Raw genomic sequence first — 16470 nt, 5'->3', positions numbered from 1 at the left:
TATCTCCTCAACAAAATTCTCAATTCTCAAAGTCCTTTTGTAACAGCACCTCCAAATCTGAAGCCATCTATTAGAAGATAAAATACTCCATGTACAGCCATAAAACACTGTTCAAAATAATAATAAAATATCCCAAAGGCTTCCAAACTTAGGTAAATGAAAAGATGATAGTCTATGCTAATAAATCTACTTGCAAATACACTTATCATGTATTAAATCTGCACTTAAACTTTTTCTAGAGGCCTTGGTTTTACACTTGAACAGCACTGTGGATTCTGTGCATCCCAAGCCAGCGTGGAGATCCTGGCCTCACTGGAGTAACTGGGAATTTTTTTATTGCCTTCAATTTTGATTACAAGGAACTAAACCCCATTCTTGCCCAGACACAGAGCTGCCCACAGCTCTCAGTACAGAAGGCAACCACAGAGTGTGGCTCCAAAGTCCCTCTAGACAGACAGGGGCTGTGCATCCCACTGATACCACCTCGTGCCCTGCTGTAGGGCATGTGCAGGATGCAGGTGATGCAAACACAGGACTTCTGCATCAACTTTTATTAATACACGCTCATGCTTTTCTATTCTTATTTAATAGTTTAATTTACAGGTGTTGATGACATTAGAATGCAGTAATGTGACAGTGGCTAACCTATTTTAGGAAGTGGGTTAGAGAAGAAGGCTTGAGGTCCTTATCTCTAGTGATGTTGAAAATACAGGACAATTTATGTGTCTGACTAATAGCTATCAACAGTTAGGGAAAAAATGTGATCTTGAGTGGCAAATCAGCCATGGCAAATTCCCATGGCTTCAGGAGCAACTGAATCTTTGGGTGCTTTCACTTACTACATCTGAACCCCAGCACTGAAATACAGGACAGGTGGAAGAAACTACCAAGGTCCTGCAGTGCTTTGAAGACTAAAATAGGTGTAATTAGCTTTTCATACAAACCTACAAAGCACACAAATCAAATTATCATCCAGTTCAGCTTTCAAATCTAATCACAGAATAGGTAATTCTACAGTGTAATGCAATAATGAATTTCAAAGGCTATATTTAACATTTAGTTACCTATCCATCCATTTGGAATGTACAGATATGTAACTGTCCATACAAAAAAGGACCTGTCAGTAATTTCATTAAGCATGCCTGTGCTGACACAATAACAACTTCAATAAAAAATTAAAGCAGAGGGTTTGGCATTAAATAGATTTATTTCCTACAGGGTGCTCTTTCTTAAAAAAAAAAAAAATTTAAAGGGTGTACTCATTATTACTTAGGTCCTGTTTGACAGAAAGATATTCTTTTAGTTTTCTGTTACAAGGTATGATGATCTTACACAAATTTTGCAGGAAATGGGAAAAACCAAATCACACCCAGGTTTGAAGCCCCAGATCCTCACTTAAAAGTCCCTCTCAAGAACGGCCAAAGGATTTTCTCTCATGCAAGCTTTACTTCACACCTAATGAGAGAAATAAGAATTTATACCAATAGCAAAGCAGATTTTGACTCCTTTCTTTTGCATGGCACATATGACTAAAGCACGCACGCGTTCATAGCTCAGGAGAGAGCACGGAACAGGAAAACACAGGCTGAGGACCAGAGGCTGTGTTGGCAGAGCAAACACCCTCAGCAAACACAGCCACAGCTGGGCCTCCACCAGACTCCAGTAAGGACCCAGCCTGGAAACAGGATCCCTGCCCGCTGGAACGGCAGAGGTCAGCAACAATTCCTCTGTGAGAGCAAAAACGGGCGGGGGAAAAGGATTATTTTGAGAGAAAACTGAACACACTCAAGAAAGCAAAAAAGGTACAGAGTGTTACAAGGCTTGGTGACACAGGAGCCCCTCCAAATCAAACTAAAACTTTGTTCTTCTCTTGAACAAAAGAATCTGGGACTTTCTGTCAAAGTTTGCAGCAAGTGCAGGAACCACCAACTCCTTGTGTCCTTATGTCTTCCCTACACATAAAAAATAAAATATTTATCCAATTATTATTATTTTTATTGATACTTTATCCAATATTTTAATTTTCTCTGTATATTAAATACAGGCAAGTGATAATTCTTATTTCCAAATCTACTTTATTATTTCCCCAGCTGACTGCACCTCAGCATGCAGAAAAACTACTCTGTCCCATGACAGTGAAACATATCCAAGAATCAGGAAGGATTTTCTCCTTCTTCCTTGTGGTATATTTAAAATCTCTATTATCCTATTGTTACACCTCAACTTGTCAGAAAGGTCCAGGATCACTACCTGGGCTTGAGAAAAGTGGAAAGAGAATTTGTCAGCCAAGTGTGGCTGTGGCCACCCAAGAAGTACATTTAGCAGTTTCATTTGAAAGTGTGTCTAGGCACCACTGAAGGCAGCTCTTCAGCCTGCACCATCCCCTGAAACCACAACACACCCGTCGCTAAGAAGCAGCTGTAAACTCCAGGGAAAAGCTCCTTGGTGAGGAATTACAACTAGTTTGAGCACAGTAATGCATGAGATGATCTGATGCAACTTTTGAACCTCTCTTTCCAGGAAGGAGAGTAACCAGAACCAGCAAGTATTCCTTACTTGCCTCCTGTGACATCCTACAGGAGGGCTTATGGACACAGACAGAACTCTGAGCCTCCCTTGGTGTATCTGTCCTTACCCTACATTCAGGCATGTGCTCTGCTCTGCCCCATTTTTCTAGAGAAAGGGGCAAGAAGATGCTCTGACTTACGTAAACGTGGCGTAAATGTGGCTAAGTGAATTCTCAAGTATCGGAATCTTTGACAGTGGCCTGCTTCTAGATGTCATGTCAGGCAAGTACTACCAGACACTTTCTGATATTAAACTATCTCAGCTGTGATATGGCTCATTTATGGTTAACTGAAGAGCATCTTATAAGATTATAAGAATTTTCAACAAAAGAATTATAAGAATTTTCAACAAAAATGATTAATGTAATCAAAACCTTTGGGAAATTACTTATGGATGCGCTCCCGCAGCTCTGTTTGCCCCTGTGCAATCATGAGTGCTAGTATATTTCAGAGCTGATCATTGCATTCTACTACTGAGCATGAAAAAGGTTGTGTTCTTTCTTCCTTTAAATGAAACATCAATAAAGGTGCATTAAGAGCTCTGCCTTTGTCTAAACACCGGGACGATGCTGTCTGCAAAACAAAAGCATGCCTGGAAAGGCAGTTTACAGCTAACAATAGGAAAACGGCTCCTAAGCAAAAAGCCCACTTCCATGCCATAAAAAACATAAATCCTGAAGCAGACAAAAAAAAATTAAAAAGAGTTGGTGTTTTCCTCCAATTACAGTATATTACGTCTCCTAAGTAACACAGAGACTAAAAGCTTAAAATACTCAAGTGAACGCACACAAGAGCTGAACTACTGGGGGGAATTCCGGGGATGGCAGGAGCACCCTGGTTATTTCCAGGAGATCCATGTGGATGCCGTGCCGGGACTACCCCCGTACATCTGCTCCCATTTTCCTCCAGGCGGACGAAGCGTCCCGGAGGGAAGAACGAGACTCAGGCGGGCCCACAGGCGGGACACCCCAGCACCAGGCGTGGGCAGCCCCACGCAGGTTGCATAAGCCCCGCCGCAATGGAGCGTTACCCGGGAGCGGCTCGCACGGGTGGGCTGTACCGGGAACGCCACGGGAGAGGAATCAGCAGCGTCGCCGCTTTTCTGCTGCCGCCCGGCGGCGGGGGCAGCCCCGGAGCCGCGGCCCGCCCTCCCAGACCCCTCACGGGCGGGCACCCACCTGCTCCTCCGGGCGCCGCCGGTGCCGGGCGGCCGCCGCCCCCGCTTCCCGCTCGCATTCCCCGAGCGGCGCTGGCGGCGGGAGCTGCGCCGCCGAGCCCATGGCTGCTCCGCGCCGAGCGGGACCCAGCGCTGCCCGCGCTCCCGCCTGCCGGGGCGGGACGGGGCCGTCACGGGGTCCGGGGGAGCGGCGGCACGGAGGGAGGAACGGAGGGAGGGCGGCGCCGCGGGAGCGGGGGGCGGCCCCTGGCAGCGGCCCCGCGGCGGGGATGGGGGGCCCGGGGCGGGGAGCCTCCAGCTGCCGGCTCCCGCCTCGGGCTGGGCGGGCGCTCGCTGCTCGTTGGAGTGAAAAATAAACCACGCCGAGCAGCCGATTTCTAAAGCTTTTGTTCAAGGCAGGAAGTGCCAGGTGTTAATAAAGCGTTAATTTTAGCACCGCTCCTCGTCGGTGTATCCCTGGGGAGGAACGGCTGCTCTTGGCAGTCTGAGATGTGGCATTCGCCGTTCCTCCCTCGGGAAAGAGGAAACACTGGCCTCGCTCTTCCGAAGCTGCTTGGATCCTGTCTTCTGTTCTTTAAAAGGAACTAATACACACCAGGAAGAAGGAAACGCAACAGCAGATCCCGAAAATAAGACTTAGTGTATGGACAATGCCAGGGAAGGTTTAGATTGGATTTTAGGAAAACATTCTTCACTGAAAGGGTGGTCAAGCGTTGGAACAGGCTGCCTGGGTGAAATCACCATCCCTGGAGGTATTAAAAGATGTGTAAATGTGGCACTTGGGAACATGGTTCAGTGGTGAACTTGGCAGTGCTGGGTTAACAGACTCGGTGGTCTTAAAGTTCTTTTCCAAGGGCTTCTCCGATTGTGCTAATGAGGTGCTTCTGCACAGGGTGTGCCTGGCGCCCGCTCCCAGCACATCCCTCCCTCCCTCTGTAGGGAGCCCTCACTCCTGCCAGCCCTGCACGCCTTATCCATGCTGTCCACCCCAGTACAGGGAGAACAGAATCGGAAAGTGAAGCTGGATTTCAATGTGTGGCATTCCCCAGCTGTGGTGGGACCACTGTTGTCATCCTTATGCATCTTTTCTCCTCATCCCGTTCATGCACTATTGGTGGCAGGTCTGCTTGGCTCAGTTTTCGTTCCATAAGCAATTAGTGGAGGTGCTAACAGGTTGTGTTAACAGCAAGATTCAGTGGAAATGAGACATTTGGATTAATATTATATGGCTTTCTGGTGGCTAGGTGTGGATCCCACTGTCATTTGGAGCAACTTCTACCTGCTATTAGCTTTTCCTATCATTACTGTTGGGCAATAAACAGCAGTAGCTGTTTGTAGCACACCTAAAACCATCACAAAAACCATTCAGTGAGCTGTGGCATAGTCACACCTTCAGGCTACAAGCAAAGGTTCTTCATAAGTGGGGGGCAATACACCAACCACTGCCCTTGCCAGGCCCCTCAGTCTGGCTGCAGGGGCTGAGGGCCAGCATGGGGGGACAGCTGGGATTGAGCACTGGGGGAAGGGGTCACTGCTCTGCCCACCCTGCTCGGCTGTGGCTCCTCATCCTGATGGAACAACTGGCCCAATCTGCTCCCCAAAGTGCTGGCTGGCCAAAACCAGTTTGCCCTGAAGGCCTGACTAACTACTTGACCAGAGTTCCCATCCATGACCTATTTGTTTGTTAGTAATTTTTTCTTAGGAACAGAGAGAAGCTTGAAGAAATATCACACTGTTTAGACAGTGACCATAAACTATTGCAGTCCTGGTGCCATGCAAAATTCCTGGACTCAAGAAGAAATCCTATGGACTTCGCCACCAGGCACTGTGGTGATACATCTCTGTGCACAATATGACTACTCAGCAGCAGTGTAGTAAAACATCCCCGAGGTTCTCTGCTCTGTGGGCGATTTGTGAAAAAATGAAGTGTCACACATAGTACCGACATTCTGTAAAAGCCCTCTGGAAAAAAAGTCTTAATTTAAGCATAGATTAGGTGTCTATTTCAGTGAGCTTTTCAGTACATTTACATCCATAAACCTTTGCTGGGTTGTGTATAACAAAAACACACATTAGAAATGTTTTATGAAAAGTTTATGCTGAGGCCACCACTGTTCTTCACAGCCCAGCCTCTGACCCCACTGCCTCCTGGGCAGCAGTGACCATCCTGCCAGGAGTACTAAAACATGTTGGCTGGCTTGGTGCTGCTCTTTCTTCCTCACATATCTGCAGTCCCATTGGTTTGATGTTATCTCCCCGTAGACAAAGATTCTTCCATTAATTCTGCAGTGAAGGAAAGTTTGTCATATTTCTTAAAAAGCCACACTCCTTCCTACTGCATCTGGCAGCCTTTGACTGCTTCTTCACATTGAGCAACTCAGTGCAGTGGAATTGCCTCAGGCTCCCTGGCACTCTCCACATGTGAAGGCAATTCTGGGATAACAGATCCAGTGCTCAGGGAAAGAACAGGGACCCAGAAGCCCTCACTGAGATCTTTTCGGATACAGTCACCATTGTAACCTGTCCAACTTCACTAACCTTAAAGAAACCCATTCCCCTTCATAGCAAATGCTCTCATGGCAACCTTTAGCAATTGTCTGGGTGAACTTTCTGAGGCTTCATGTGCTCTGTGCACCGGTGCTGGGTCTGTAAATGTAGCTGAGCTACTGCAAACTGCTCTGTTTCTCCTTTGTCTTTCCGAAATTTGGATTTTTTCCTGATGTTTGGAAGTGTCTGGTAGCTTCATAAGGATCTAATCACAAGCTGAAGGATCTGTCATCAGAAGAGATTTCCATAACTTAGCAACTTTCCTTTCAAGATCACTGTCTGAGGGAAGTTCCCCAAAGCCTTCTGGACATGGCTGATCTTCTTCTGATAGCGCCTTCTCCCAGTAGCGATACTTTTAGAAAATGCAAGGATAAATCTCAGTGTAATATAAGTGATAGGCAAAAAAGCAACATGCAAAAAAAAAAAAAAAAAAAAAAAAAAAACCCCCCCAAAAAAAAAAAAACAACCAAGCAGAGATGGAAGCTAAAGGGCAGATTCTGCAAAATAATTGAAATAATTGTTTTGCATGGGGCAGCTTCTCATTGATTTGTAAATGCGTGTACAGAAAAAATTTCTCCCAAGGAATAAAGAAAGCTCACCTTGCACAACTCTGTTATTTGGGTGTCACTGAGGAGAGTCAGAAGCTCATGCTAAAAATCTGTAATTAAAGGGGTTTTGTGAAAAACAGGTGCTTGCAGCTGGAGGAAGACTGAATGCTGCAGCTTTGCTGAGCAGGAGAGGCTCTGGCCTTTCTGAAACACCACTCTAGGCTGCAAACACAGGCACAGCTGGAATGAGTGGGACTAAACTCCCTTTATTTGGCTCTGACCAATGCCAATAGTAGGTGGTGAGGAGAGGGTAACAAATGCTGCAGAGATACTTTTTGAGAGTATTCTTATGGCTTCCAGGAGTCTGAGGTTCAGAGACTTCCTGATCCTGGGTGCAGTTGGGTAATGAGAGCAGTATTTGAAAGGCAGCAGAGGAAGGCGTGCTACCACAGGGATCACATGCAGCTGAGTCACACAGAGTGCTTCTGTTGGTCTTGTTGCCCAGGGAAATGTATCCCATTCACCCTGCACTTTTATTTTCATGCCCATGGCATTCGGTCATGTCTTCTTAGGCTGCTGTCATGGCCAGGGCACTGAGCCCCCTCTCTAGTGACATCAGCTGCTCCTGCCCTCAGGACTTGCCCATCCCAGCTACCTGCCTAAGGGCAGGGAGGCAAAGCTGAAGCCTGCCAGAGTGCTGTGGTTTGATGATACAACCAAACCAGGTTTTGGCCATTTAATTCCAGATGGAAAAGGACATTGCCATGTAGCACACAGACTCCTTCCTGGTTCAAACAGGTCAAACATTTTTGATGGATTAGCACTGTGTGTAAAAGTCTTATACCAGGGCAGGCACTGTGTGTCCTCTCTCCCACCTGGTAGAAAGCTGGCACAAACAGCCACCACCAGCCTAAAATTAAGCACCATAAACCAGCCAGTTCAACAGACACAAGTCTGTGTGCCTGCATCTGCTCCAGACCAAGCCTTTGGGGCTATTCCCAACACAAAACTCATCCTTGTAGAGACTCAGAAGGAAAAGGAATTAGATATAGTGGATGTCTGGAGTTCTCACCTGCTTGCTACCTGCCACTTCCTATCAGTGGCAACTCAGCTAACTTCCTTTAATAGTATATGGTTAAGAACTTCAGAAAAAGAAACAAAAAAAAACCAACCAAAACTTTTTTCCCTTTTTTATATGCATCCAACATATGTAACTGACTTCAGTATGAGATTCACTCAGATTGCTGACTGCACAGTTTAATCCAAATCTTTTCAATCTCCAGAGTTCATGTAAATATTAAAAGGCTTGGAAAAAACAGAGGTTCTTTAAGCTCGGTTAATGGAAACTTTTGTCATAACTGGTAAAAGGTCAATGTGGTTTTATACAGTATAATGGATTTACCGATGAATGGAACATTTCAAACTCCCTGATGGGTTTTATCTACTTTATATTCCAGATGTTAATATAAGTAAATTCTCTAAACTCTCAGACAATTTGTCCAGTATGACCATGCAGCTTATGATGGTCATTGCAGCTCTTGCATGGATTTTTGAAGTAAAGCTGTTAAATTTTGTAATTTCCTTAGATCCTTCAAGCATATTAAGAAATACAAGAAAGGGCTTTTCCAGCACCAGATACAAAGTGAACTGGAAGAAATTGGAATTCAAAACATGAAAATATATTAAAGGATACTGAATAAAAATGAAATGAAACAATTAATTTGGTTCCTTTTTCTTCCATGTATAATGACAAAAGGACACTGAAGATCACTTCACATTAGCAATATCTTTCTCCAACAGTTGATATGTATCATGAAATCTCATTTAAGGGTCAAAGCAAAATATACATGGGCTCATATACAGGGGCTCAGAAAGGCAGAAGCAAAACAGTAACAGTGAAGTTCTATTACAAAAGGTCACCTGGAGCACTCCTAGGCATTGCAGGGTGGTTTTCTGTAGTACCTTTTCTAATGCATTTGCCAGTGTAATTTTTTTAAACATTTCAAGTAAATTCTGCCATTTCCCTTGGATATCATTCCACATTATAAAAAATCTGACAAAAGGCTCTTTCCTGGCTATCAAGTCTAACAATTTCCTTTTTATTTCATTCTATTTTTAGGTGAGGTTTATTTATCTTCCTTGATGAGAGGCTGATTTTCTGCATAGCCGGCTTGAATGATCAATATTTACCTCCACCCTATTGGAATTAGTAGGCTTTCAAAACAAAATTTTAAAACTTAAATTTGCTTACTTCAATTGCTGTGATCTTTTGTGATTTATTACCTTTCTTCTCGGCTACCACCTCAGAAGTGAGTTTTGATTTTCTTATCTTGCCATGAGGCTTTTATAAGCATTTACTCCACTGCAGTGTAAGCTCAGAGCAGGCAAAAAATATTTTGAAAATGTATAGACAGTCCAAATTAACAGCAGGGTATTTATTTATTTATTACTTCAGGACGTGGGAAGTATGGGTTCAGTTTGCTGCTTGCTGCTACTCACAAAGCTCTTGAGCTTCCAGCAGTTTCCCACAGGAATAGAGCCCTTTTCTTTTTGCAGTTCTTTTTTTGCTGTGTTCCATAGCAATAAGACTTTTCTCTCAGTTCATCTGGAAGTTGAAATAAATCTGATGTGGTACTAATACGATGCTTTATCTTTACAGTGCCACCACACCAGTGTCACTTCTCCCTTCCTCATCCATCCCTGTGGCCCATTGCCCTCCCACAGCTGCAGGTGCACGGAGGACCCTGCTGTGGGCCTGGAGAGAAACATATTGGCCAAGTATGACAGAGAGCTTGTGATCATTCCTAGCCCAGTCCCACAAACAGTTTTGTTGCCACTAAGCCAGGATGGAGCTTTGAGTCATAGGAACAGAAACAAATGGCTCGAGGCATGAGAAAGAGAAGGGAGAGGAAAACTCTTAATAAGGCACTGGTGCTGAACACTCCACACTCTGAATCTATGACCTCAGCCCCAATATGTAATTATGCTTGCTCTCCTCCACTGAGAATCTCTTTTTGTTTACATGAAAAAAGCCCTTTTTTTGGTTGTGTTTTTGTTTTAAGGACAAGGATTTTTGGCCACTGGGTACTTTAGTAAGTATGGACTCATAATGCAAAATTTGTTAGGCTAAAATAAACCCTTAGCTGTCCTTAATGTGCTGTCATTTGTCCAAGTGCAAGTAAGGACAGGCCAGAATAGTAGGCTGCTGCTTGGGGGGGTTTGTGTGTGCATGTGTGTTAAGTCTCATGTGGACAGATGAATTAGGGTTTTGAGCAATTCTGAGCGTATAAAACTAAACTACAGAAAGAACCAAGAGGATATGTGCCAGCAGAAGAGGCCCTTTGGTTAAAATTGGGAAAGATCACGTTAATTCCTGATTAAAATCCTAAGCACTCAGGCAACCACAAGTGATTGTGGTAGCATGATTTTCTCAAAGAAATATCAATGAATATATATGTGCATGATAAGGAAGAGGGATGGCCTTACTCAAAGTACTTCACTGAGAAGGCTTTCTGGCCCCCCAGAGTGGGCAGATGAACAGACCTAGGGAGACAGACTGGCAGAATCCCCATACAATGAACGTTTTGTTTTTAGCCTGGCAATAGAGACAGTATTTTATTTTCTGACAATAGCAGCCTGTGAGAAAGCTCCATGTGTATGTGCATGTGTGCAAGACTCAAGCTGGGTCTGAGGAGTCAGGGCTATGCTTGGTGGTGACTTGAGTTTATGTGGCTCCAGTTTCATTTGCTGAAATTAATTTAATGCGACTACAAATCTGACAAGGTTCATTCAAGAGAGTTATTAAAGATTCAGAAAGGCCTAAGTGATTTGGTTTAAACTTGATTTTTTTTTAAACAAAGCCTGATTATTTGAAGCTGTCACGTATTCTTGTGCTTCAGGGAAGGGAGTAATAAATTAGGATTTTTATCTTGGACTAATTTAAGGCTTTCCATAAAATTATGTGACTAATTCACAATGGATAATTTATTTGATTAATTTTACGTCTCTTCTTTGCTAATTGTACCCAAGCAGAGCAAGTTTTTCTCAAAAGTGTTTGTTATTAAAATTTATTTGCGAGTCTTTCCCTATTTAAAGTCTTTCCTTTAAACAAAGTTCTGGATCTGCAGTTAATTCATGACTAGATCTCTGTAAATACCTGACAGTCTTCAAGTGAGACAGGAAGGTAGAGCTGGACACATTGTCCTGGCTAAGGTCCCTTATTTACTGAATATCCAGTCCCTCAGCTGGGGACCCTCTCAAAGTACTTTGGGGGTCTCTTTTGACTTGTGCAAGGTGAGGAGAAAGCTAAAGTGATAAATACCACATCTGGTCAACCTGAAGATGTAGCTGGGAAGTGAACTGCATCCCAGTTGCACCACTGACTGGATAAAATGTCCATTAGGAAAGGTAAAGACTGAACCCATTGGCTGTTTCTGGGGTATTTGCGAAAATATTTGCCTTGCTTAACATTGCCATATCCTTGAAGAGGGGATGCAAGAGCCATGAATTAAGTCAAAGAATGTTTAGACAGCTAAGGCTGCAGATAATGCAACATCAGGCTTTTCAAAAGTGTCCTGATATGTTTGTGAAAGTGCCAGGGAACACCTACTGGTACCTTTGGGCACCTAAATAACCTCTGAATATGATTAAAATTAATATGAACCATTATCCTTTGGAATTTTTCTGCTTTTTTTCCAAGCCCAAACTACCTACATTTAATTATGACTGCACCAGGCCCTTCCTAAGGGCCAAATTATAACACTTAGTTTTTGGACAAGAAGAAATTATTACAGATCAAATCTTTAATAATTTAAACTACAGAGGGTAATAAAATCTGATATTTCTCTGTTGGTTAAAAAACAACACAAAGCAATGCAACAGAGACCTGCTGTGATGACAGGCTAAACTTCAACTAAGAGGCAAGATTTAATTACACTGCCCCAGCCTGGGTTCAGAGTAAACTAAAGACTACTATATGATTAACTCCTCTGTGCTTTAGTAAGAGAAAGGGAGATTGCAAAACGGAAGCATCTGGCACCTCTCAGAACTTAATTAAAGAAATGCAAAGAAGCTACTATTGCTATTAGAATTTCGCCTTGGGGCCACAAAAGACAAATGTAGTAAGTAGGAAAGGAGAAACTCTGAAATATGAAGGAACCCTCCCCAAACAAATACTGAATAACTGAATTTTTCATGGCTGTCAAGCCTTCTGTTCCTTATCTCCTGAGCAAATTGGCTTAAATATTATATACTAAGATTCTGAGAATACTGAATGAGTTCTGCTTTGAAATTGCTATTATTCTTTTTTTAACTTTGTTTTTCCTTTCACATCAGTATTGGAGAGTGAGTGTAAAATATTATTATGGACCTACATTAAAGCAGCAGCTGTTAAGTCTTTAAAGCCTCTCAGGGATCGTGATTAGGCTTCAGTGAATGCCTAGTTGACTTACTGCCTAATTATGGAGAGCTGGTGTACTTAATAAAAAATCTAACTGAAGTATTTAGCTTTTAAAATACCCTAGGATTTTTTCCTCACTTATCAGATTATTTTTGTACTTCTTGTTCAGGGAGACATCCAAACAGAACAGAGCAAATTTATTGTTCCCGAAGAAGTGAAAATCTGTTCTGGTGCTGCATGACTGTTAAAAAAGAATAGAAAATGGCTAATCCCAAAGGGAAAAGGAAAGTTACTAAAAGCTTGTCTAAAAGCTGTTTCATGTTCCTGTTTGTTCTTGTCTGTGTCCTCATTCCTCCCTTTTTAATTACTGTAACTGCAAGTTGATAACTTTAAAAAATATCCGAATATAGTAATACTGGAGTAAGGGTATTTTATTTAATTTTAATGGGGTTTTCACTCTGAACAGTTATCCTGGAACATTCATAGTAGGACAGCTTAATCCAGACCAATCTCATGGAGACCAGCCCATCAGACCAGCTCTGCTCATCTAACAGATGCTAAAATAGCCATTCAATTTAGACAGACTCAGGGCAGTGATTCTAAGAGAGAGATGCTCATTAAATTAAGACACCTAGTCAAAAAAGAGGCAAGCTGTTGAACCCATGCCTGTTTTGAATTCAAAGGGTTTTTTTTAAGAGTATGATGATTTTTGGACAAATTTAGCACCCTGTAGCCTTTCCTCCTAGGCACAGTTCCAGTGGGACCCAAGAGGCAGCCTTCAGGGTGAAATGTGCTGCTGGTGCTCCACGTGGCTGCAGCAATCGCAGCCAGGGGGTGCCAGGAAACAGCACCTTGGGGAGTGTGTCTGGAGTGTGTTTGTTAGAGAGGAGAACTGGCACTACAAGCTACAGATGTCACACGAGGCTGGCATGACATTGCCTTTGACACTGATCATTTGCTACTTTACATGCAGTGCTGCACCTGGAACCTCAGCCTGAACTCACTGACTGTAGAAGTTCTCAGTCAGCTTCATCACTGTCATATGAGTGAGGGCGTGATCAAGCAAAAGAATAATAAGAACATGTGTTGCTTCAAGGCAGCAAAGGCTGATCGTGTAAAGCAAAAATTTCTTTACATTTTAGAGAGAAAATGTCAGAAATTCTAAGAAAAGTTAAATTTTGCTGAACTGTTCATAAGTATATTATCTATGAAAGCTTCTGATCTTTAACATTTGGAAATGCAAGTTCTGTGAAATTAAACCAAACCCCATTCAAATTAATATATTTGTGCAATTCAATGCTTTTCCTGCTTATTTTCTTCATTTTGAGTTTCTCATCAAGTTATATGGTCATTAGTTTATCAATTAGAATTTCCCATTCTTCCTGTCTGATTGGCTTTTTTTTTATTGCCATATGAGAGATTTTGTAACTTAATGAACTTTATAGAGAGGCACTTCTGCAAACCACAGTATAAAACCACGAGGTTGTGTGCTAAGAAGCTGCACTGAATTTTGACTATGGTCATCACTGTTTTGTGCAATTGTTTAGTAATTGCTATGGCATATGTGTGAGTCTGTGAAACCACTGAATTTGTTAAAGTATCGATCAAATAGTGCTTATCACTATAAGAAACCCTTTTCTGATCTAAGCAGACAAAATTATAGACATTATGAAACTTACTGGTGTATTGTCCTTACAGATGCACAATATTGATACACCTCTAGTCTTGTAAAAAATGTATGTAAGCTTGAATATTGCTTTTAGTCCTTGCCTTGTCATGGAAAAAATACATTGTCATTTGCAGCTTCAGGACTGGAGTTGGAACCAAGCAATCTCTTTTCTTTGAAGGGAGATCTGAAAGAGGAATCCCTGGAAATAGATGTCAAGAAAATTGGTCTGTGATTCCTTGGTACTGTGGTTCCTCTGAGATCCTGGGCCAAGAGTCTAGCACTGAGTGCCATTAGGAGCAGTCTCAAAACATGAAGGGGACTGCCTGCTTCTCATCACCTTAAAATGTTTCTGTATGTTGTATTCTGTATGTCTTAGCCTCGTCCTCATTTTCTTGTAACCTCTCCTCCTTTCTCAGTAGGAGCACATTCTCATCCCTGGCTTTTTTTTTTTTTTTTTTTCCCCTCCTCTTTCCTCTTTGGAGAACCAATCATAAAACTCTCAACTACTTAATTTCTTTTCTTTTTCATGGTTCAGTGACGGGTGTTTTGCAGTTAATCAGACCCCTGTTCAGGAACCAAGTTCTTTAGCATATCAGAAATACAGACTGAAAAATGGGGAGGGGGGAAGTGAATGGCCTAGTTTTGGTTACCATGGCAACAATGATAAAGTATAGTCTTATTCTCAATTTTCGAGTACTGTTTTCTGTTCCTGTAGTACTTTTTGGAATTTATTTGGTAGGGGCAAGAAAGTTACCCCTCTAATTCCTTTTGTAAAGCTTTCTAATACTAATTCTGGGTTGAGGGAGAAGTAGAAGTAGGGTAGAACTAGCAAGAAGGGAGGTAGGAAGGGAGGCAGAGATGACAGCAAAGAGAAGGTTAGAAATTTTTCCTTTGTGGGAAGATTTGACATGAGAGGTTCCTCTGAGATGTATAATGAAGATCTGTGCAGAGGCCCTCAAACACTTTCAATGTGGCTTGATAATTAGAATAATACAACTCCATTGTGAGGTTCCAAGGCATTGCAGGTAGAGCAGATTTTGAGCTTTTTTGTACCCTGCCTCTATGAGCAAGATAAGTGCTAGTTTTCATTATAGTATTTGTATTTAAGAACTCATCTAAAACTCATCATGAGAACTCTAGCAAAATGTTTCAGATCAGAAATAGCAACAGCATGATTCCAGGATGCTGTTATGTTTCTGGGAATTGCTTATTACTGGACCTGCTTGTTTCTATGACTGCAAACTAATTGAACCTATTGTTTCCAGTTGTGTCTGCTTCCAGTGATGGTACAGGGTCAGGCAGATTCCTCCTGCCTCATGTGGATTAGCACACAATTGCACTTCCCAGAACAGCCAATTTAGGCAAATTCTCTGGAAAGAGTTTGCCTTAACAGAAACAAATGGAACTTTTAAGTGAATTTCATGCATTGACAGGATGAAGCCTTTTGTTGTTTCTAAGAAAGACAGCTAGATACCTCATGTACTGTTTTCTTGTAAGTGCTCTTACAATCATTACGTGTCCTTTTTCCAGTTACCTTACAAGCTTTTCAGCAGAACAAAACTAGACAGGGTTGAGGAAATGTTTGGTAGTTGTACACGTACTGCACTAAGGAGACAGAAAGTTCTCTTATTTTAACAAACAGTTATGACTATAGTGAGGTCTCTGTGAAGCCTGGAAATTAGATGGACTAGCAAACCACAAATGGTCCTAAATGACCCTTGATGGAAAATGAACAGAAATATAAGGCCAAAAAGTGGATTGGCTGGTCAGGAAATAAAAGCTCTTCTCTAGTTCCATGTCATCAACACAATATTCCTTAATTAGCAGCTGAAACAGTGTCTCAGACCTGAACTAGCACAAAGGCCTTGGCAGCTCTTCTCTATGATCTCTGTGTTGTTTTTGGGAAAGTCATTTCTATGGAAAGCAAGGAAAGAACTGAGAGGGTCTTGTGGTAAGATCTGAATTTGCCTGTCCAGGACTGTATTGGCTGGGGGTTCTGCTGTGCACTGGCTGCTGACACATGAGGTGGATTTATTTCACTGGATAAAGAGTTTCAGCTTCTGTCAGTATATAGCCTGTCACTTACACCTGACATTTACCTAGACATACTCATATTAATCATGCATGGAATTGAATAAAAAATTTTAAAAAGCTTTCAGCTATATTTGCTGCACAGATGACTGGCAAAATAACAGTTTCCAATCTCCAACTGTGTTGCCCTCACCACAAGTAATTTTTTCCTCATTTATGCCGTACAGATGTCTTCACACTGTACCAATTCCTCAGCCTAACTCTCAGCTGGTGTGGTGGAGAAGGGACGTCAAGCAATGGGTGTGTTGGATTAAAACAGCACAAAAATAATGGTTTATGAATTCTATGCATGGGTGTTTTACATCACTTCAGGAAGCTCTGGCAGGCTGAATTGTCCTGCTTGTTTGGCTTATTAATTGTCCAAAACCCTGAGTTTGTGCCACTCAGTGGCTGTCACGTTTTCCATTTCCCTTCTCTGTTGAATTACATATAAATCACTCACCATCATTCATATAGCTTGTCTAACAAACAGA

The 16470-nt window shown here is 42.3% G+C and overlaps 1 protein-coding gene across 2 annotated transcripts in view; it reads right to left on the bottom strand.

Annotated features, from left to right (window-relative positions):
* Positions 1–16470, bottom strand: part of FAM241A (family with sequence similarity 241 member A) — a 56839-nt gene that overhangs the window by 12838 nt on the left and 27531 nt on the right. Inside the window, exon 1 of one of the 2 annotated variants that reach the window (XM_063156499.1) lies at positions 3746–3847. The exons of the other annotated variant lie outside the window; for it this stretch is intronic. Coding sequence (XP_063012569.1) covers positions 3746–3847 — 102 coding nt within the window. Of the gene's footprint in view, positions 1–3745; positions 3848–16470 lie in introns of those variants that run through there. 2 annotated transcript variants of the gene reach the window in all.

The sequence above is a fragment of the Melospiza melodia genome, chromosome 5 (assembly GCF_035770615.1).
Source record: "Melospiza melodia melodia isolate bMelMel2 chromosome 5, bMelMel2.pri, whole genome shotgun sequence".
NCBI classification, from domain to species: Eukaryota; Metazoa; Chordata; class Aves; order Passeriformes; family Passerellidae; genus Melospiza; species Melospiza melodia.
This window is presented reverse-complemented; position numbering and strand designations above follow the sequence as displayed.